Source organism: Varanus komodoensis, unplaced genomic scaffold, assembly GCF_004798865.1.
Source record: "Varanus komodoensis strain SLA01 unplaced genomic scaffold, ASM479886v1 scaffold55, whole genome shotgun sequence".
NCBI lineage: Eukaryota > Metazoa > Chordata > Lepidosauria > Squamata > Varanidae > Varanus > Varanus komodoensis.
In genome coordinates this window covers 4658686-4664685 of record NW_025336157.1, presented here as the reverse complement: position 1 = coordinate 4664685, position 6000 = coordinate 4658686, and the positions used below count along the sequence as shown (strand labels likewise).

At 53.9% G+C, this 6000-nt stretch overlaps 1 protein-coding gene across 4 annotated transcripts in view; it reads left to right on the top strand.

The window, feature by feature from the left end:
* The first annotated feature begins 209 nt into the window (after nt 1-209).
* The window catches only part of ADAM15 (ADAM metallopeptidase domain 15), a 29252-nt gene continuing 23461 nt past the window's right edge, over nt 210-6000 (top strand). For all 4 annotated transcript variants that reach the window (XM_044448761.1, XM_044448760.1, XM_044448758.1 and 1 more), the window contains exons 1-4: nt 210-314; nt 3306-3409; nt 3929-4011; nt 5442-5520. In XM_044448761.1, coding sequence (XP_044304696.1) covers nt 215-314; nt 3306-3409; nt 3929-4011; nt 5442-5520 — 366 coding nt within the window. In that variant the 5' untranslated portion in view covers nt 210-214. The remainder of the gene's footprint in view (nt 315-3305; nt 3410-3928; nt 4012-5441; nt 5521-6000) is intronic.

The window sequence follows — 6000 nt, the reverse complement described above, 5'->3', positions numbered from 1 at the left end:
CAGCAGGGGCCGCCTCCTCGGCCGGGCCCGGAGGAGGGATTTAGCCCGAGCCTCTGGCGGCGGCGGCGGCGGGGCCGCGACTGCTGCTGGTGCTCCGCGGCGGCGGCGGCGCGTTCCTGCCCCTCAAGGACGCGCGGGCTCCCCGGGGGCGGCTGCGCGCTCGGGGCGCAGCGCCCTGCGCTCCCCTCCGGCCCGCGGCGCGCCCGGGAGCGGCATGGCGCTGCTCTGGCGGCTCGGGCTGCTCTTGGCTTCGTGCGGCGGCTTCGGCGAGCCCCGGTCGGCGCCGGGACGTGGCGGCCCCGTCCCGGGAGCGGGTGAGTGAGCGACCCGCGCCGGGCGCCCGCGCCGCGGTGGCGGCCGGTGACAGGGGATGCCCGCGGATGCCCGCCCTTCGGAGTCGCACCCTCTGGGGGGCTGCTTCACACGTTACGCTGTGGACGCGTGTACGGCTGAGGTGACAGCCGGCGCCTGCGCAGCGCGGCACGGCACGCAAGGAGCAGCCGCTGGGTTTACCCCGAAAGGGGCGAGTGTGGCGAAATTTAGGCGGGGTGCCTTTAGGTGGGGGAAGCCGTCGGCTTGTTTTGAAGTGTGCGCGAGAGCTCGCCAGGTGGTTTGGTTGGTTGTCAGGCATGTTTGCAAGGAGAATGCTGGGGAACATGGGCACGAGGGTCCTGTCGCCCTCCTGGCGGGGTTGGGGTTTCCCGGAATGCCGGACTAGGGGGAAACCTCGCCCTGATCCCGCGTGGTTCTCCTTGTGTTCTTAGGTAGTACTTTTTGGTCTCTGGGCCGACAAGTTCAGCATGTTGTATACTATGGGTGGGGTGGCCGCAGCCTTCCCAGTGCTGCTGGACTATATTTCCCATAATCCCTGAACCTTGCCCATGCAGAGTGGGGCTGATGGGAATTGGAGTTGGACAAGGATGGTTCCCCCTTCCCACCTCTGAAGGGCCTAAGCTGATTAACTGTGGTGGTTCTACTTTTTAGGCAGAGGTTTTTTCTGGCTTTAGCGAGTGAAGTTGAGGACTAAATTGGGGATGTACACAAAGCATGTGTCCTGGCACTGAAGTATCGCTCTTCTCCTAGAGACGGAGTAAGTTTCTAGCCCTTAGACTTTTGAGGAAAGAGTCCTTTAGTTAGGATTGGAAGAAGTGGCCTTATATCCTGGGAACCGTGGAACCGCTTGGATGGAAAGTATGAGATTCACCTAGAAATATTAAAGCTCCATTCATAAATAGCAACACCCCAGCAAGGTGTGCGATGTGATGTCCACACCACAGATTTGCCACTAAATTGGAAAAAACAGCCGCTTGTCCAGGGGCCAAGTCATGAGATCGCAGTGGCAACCATTTCCAGCCAGCCGGTCAGTCTTTCGGCCAGCCTATCACGCTCCCTCTCCCAGTTTCATCTTTGCCCCAGTGAAGTTGTCATACTGGTCTGTATCTGACACCGTGACACTTTTCTCAGAGTGTCTGCTACCCAGCAGTGCCCCTGAGCTTGTGCAGAGAGCTTTTTCCCCACCACAGTATCAGCAGAGCAGGGCAGATGTACCAGCAGCCCTTGAAATGATGTTGGTTTCAGTTTCCCATCCAGCAGCTGGGCGAGGTTGATGGGAGTTGTAATCCAGCATTGTGCGGAGGGGCCAAGGGCTCCTCCACCCCTGAAGGAGAGGATGCCAATCCATTCTGAGTGTTAGGAAGAGAGTTTCCAAACGAGTTTGTCGAAAGCATCCCTTCTTTCAAATACTGAAGGATGGGGATGCTTGTGAGGTTCCAGGTCTTTTCTGCATATTTACTTAGAAACAAACCCTGTTGTATTTAGTGAGTTTCTTTCCGAGTTTGTAGCCATTTGCTCCACCTGCACTAGCAAGCTCAATTTGTAGGAAAAAGTTTGGTTTGAATGCTAAAGAAAAATGTGTTGATGCTAAGAATGGTTTCCAAGATCTTCTGAGCATTCCCAAGAGCATCTGCTCTCAACCTGTTGTCTTCTAGATGGGTGGGACCAAAATCTTAGACTTAATCCCCAGCATTTCTTGCTTACGAAAGACTGTCTGTCCCGGGATTGTGTTTGTGTGTGTTTTGCTCGCTGAGATTCTCCAAGCTCTGTAGCAGAAAAGAACCGGCCTCTTCAGGAAACAGACTGTAAGAAAGATGGAAGGAAAAAGTACGGTTTGTTCTTATTTATACAGCCTTGTCCGACATGGTGATCACTCCCAGCATTCATGATCTCAGCCCATGCTGGCTGGGGCTGATGGGACCTGTAGGGCCAGGTTGGAGAGGCTGGTTATCTGAAGTCCACACCACAGATTCTTACCAGCTTAGCCCATTAAACGGAGTGGGATATAATTGCTGAATCTGCACACATGTGCCGGTTCAGCTTTTTTTTTCTATGCACCCTTCCTCCTGTCGCTCATCCCTTTCCCCTTCCCTACTCTGGCTAAGCGCAGAGGCCATCTCGGCACATCCCCGCTTCAAATGTGCTTGGCTAAGTGATTCAGCAAAAAACCACAGATAAAGGACATCCTTTCCTCCCTCACTGAAAATGAAGAAGTATAGTTTGGCATCATCGGAAAGCTACTGGAGCACAGGGGTTAGGGTGTGGGACCGGGACTCAGAAAGTCCGGGTTCTGGTTCCCATTCGTCCATGAAGCTCAGTTGCGTTGCTTTGGGCCACTCGCAGACTCTCAGACCAGCCTACCTCACAGGGTTGTTGTTGGAAGGATTAAACGGCGCCAAGCAAGCCGTGTTGGGTTCTTCTGAAGTTCAAAAGGCAGGATATTTTATTTATTTAATTAATTAAAAACCTTTGTAGACCATCCCATTACCAAAGTCTCTGGATGGTTTAATAATACAAAATGTACAAAAATAAAAATAAATTTAAAGCATGCAATAGAACCACCACCACCACCACCATCGTCTTGCTTCTGATGTCAGTATCAAATTCTAAATATGTGCTAGAAAATCAACGCCACTTTCTAAAGCCACCAAGTTTCTATCCTTAAAGATCCTGGAGATGTCTCACGTAAGAAGGACCGAAAAGTTGGGGTTTCCACACCTTTTGAAACACTGAATCTCAATTTATTGGGGGCCCCTCTGACTAGGCTTGTCTCAGTGAAGCAGTCAGACTTTTCCTGGTTCTGGCTGTCCATTGTTGTGTGTCGAGCTGGCAGAGAAAGGGGAATCATAGAATAGAAGAGCTGGAAGGGGCCCTGAAGGCCATCTAATCCAACCCCCTGCTGTTGCAGGAGGGGTTGGACTCGATGTTTGAGTGGGGGGGTCTCTGACGTTTGTGCTGGTGGCTGGTCACAGGTAGCGGTGCCTGGGGGCAAGGGGGAGACCGGACCTGCTCCTGGACCATCGTGCCAAAGGTCCTGCAGGGCGAGAAGCACATCAGCCTGAAGCGAGCCATGATGGTAAGAAGCCCTGCCATATTTCGGCCTTCACTGGGAGAAAGTTATGGACCGTTGGAAGGGGGAAGCTGGCCAGCTGTGCGATGAGCTCACCTCCTCTCGGTGCCTGCCCCGTGCAGCCCTCAGTCCCCTCCCGGGTGATGGGCTCAGCCCTTCGATGCTGGGAGGGAGTCTCCCAAGCATTTCCGTCTATTACTGCTGGGCAGGAAGTGCTGGGTGGGGTGGGAATGGGGGAGAAGCCAACACCTTTTTGCAGAGGCGGCTCATCCCCCCCCACCGTCCTTCACACCCAGAGGACAATGAACTAACTGGGGAGCAGTGCTTCCTGCCAGCAGGAATGAGCAGCCCCTCCCCAGCCTTCGTTTGACCCTGCAGGGAGCCCGGGCACGGAGCCGGCCGCCTCCGTTTGGCCTCTCCTGCCCAACCGGCGAGCCAGCAAGAACATTTTGCGGTGGGGGATCTGTTTTCCGAAGGCTGTGTCTTCCGTGGCAGCCTCTAACTGTCTCCACCTCTCGTCCACAGGGGCAGAAGGGGTTCCCCACCTGGCTGCAGGTTGTTCTGGAGGTTGAAGGAGAGCACCTTCAGTTGGATTTGGTACAGAATTGGTGAGTTGGGCCGTGGTTGGTAGCACTGGGGGAACACTCTAGGGGCCAGATTTGGAGAAGATCCCCACTGGATTGACATCAGAGGTCCTTCCAGCCCAGTATCCTGCCTCCAGCATGGGCCACCTGGAAGGCGGCAGGTGGAGGGAAGCTTCTCAGCTTTGCATTCACAAAAATAATCAGGATTCCTGATTAACAGTCATGGACAAGTGGAAACTGCAACCGAGTGTTGCAACATCAACTGCTTTTGCCAGTGGTTTCTTCCAGGAAGCTGCATTTCATTCTCCAGTCTTCCGTCTCTCACTACCACCGCCAAGGGGTACTCTATTTTTTCCAAGTATTTTGTATTTTTGTCTAACTTTTTCCTCTCAACTCCTTCCTTCCCCAAGTGCGTTGATGCCTCACTCGAGTTTTCTAATTATCTTTTTTTGGCCACTTAGCCATCCTAACTCAGTTAAACCCTTTAACTTGTTTTTGTAAAGTTTTGTAACTGCAGTTAAACTTCAGCATTATAGCAATTCAATTTCCATCTACCCGCAATGGCCCAGTGCCCTTTTCCTGATTTCCCGCTGCTTAGTGGCTCCCTGGCTTTTGTGCTGTCTTTTTCCCCATCCCAAAAGGTTGAAGCTTTGCTTCCTGACAGTGAGAGCTTTGGGGACAGAATTTAGTCCGTGTTCACAGTGTTGGGGGCCGGGGGGCTTTTTCCCCATCTAAGCATACCTGGAGTGCCCCTGCAGCATTGTGGCTCCACCTGTTTTGCCTTTGACATGTTCCCTGAGAGCGTCTCCAAAACGAAATTCGGCCTTGGTGTGAAAGTGGTTCTTGCTGCAGTTACACAGCGCACAGTTTTTCTTCATTCTCCGGAAACAGGGATTTTATTTATTTATCTATTTATTTAAAACTTTTGTATACCGCCCCATCACGGACATCTCAGGACGGTTCGCAATAACAACAGTAAAATAGCACAGCATCCAATAATAAATATGCAACCACAGTTAAGACCATTCGGAGTTAAAATAGTGGGAAAGGAAAAAGGTTTTCACCTGGTGCCAAAAAGAAAGAAGTGTTGGCGCCAGGAGGATCTCTCTGGGGAGCGTGTCCCACAGTCGGGGTGCCACCACAGAGAAGGCCCTGCTCCGGGTACTTGCCTGCCTAATCTCCTTCAAGCAGGGCTGCCAGAGCAGGGCCCCCTCCTCAGATCTCAAAGGGTGGGGGGCACATACAGGCGAAGGTGCTCCTTCAGGTAACCAGGACCCAAGCCGTTTAGGGCTTTATGGGTCATCACCAGCACCTTAAACTGGGCCTGGACTTCAATTGGTAGCCAGTATCCAGACTGTCTTCAAGGGCAGCCCCATGTAGAGTGCGTTACGATAATCCAGTCGGGAAGCTACCAGGCCGTAGGTCACTGACAGATTTCACGTTCTTGGTTTCAGGGAGCTGCTGGCAGGCACCCGAGGACTTGTCTATTACCTTCACGACGGGACGCGGGCAACGCACCAAACGGCCGCAGAGGTGAGCATCGCTTTCCCGGCCTCTTGGCTGGACGCTGCACTCCAGCTCTCCATCCCTGCCAGCCGGCGCTTGGCCGCAACGAAAGGACCGGCATTACGGTCCAGCTTGCTTGGGCATCTGCCGAGGAGCTCTGCTGTTGCACCTGGTTGTCCACGGCCTTCCCCAGGTGAGAGGGGAGGACAAGGTGCTGCCCCGGCTCTCAGCCTGTCGAGCCAGCGAGTGGGAACCACCACAGGTGACCAAGGTGATCTTCTCCAGAACCTGGAGCCTGCACGGTGGAGCTGCCAAGCCTAGCACCGGGAAAACCCTGGCCCAGCAAATCTTTTGGGGTCTTGGTCTCCCCATGATGTTGTCTGCGTCCATAAGTTTCTGGAGCATTGCACTGGGGTGGGGCTGGTAAAACACGAGCCGGGGAACGGTTGCATATGCAAACCCCCAGGAGCAGAATTCCACACAGGTCGGGGAGGAAGGAAGACGGAG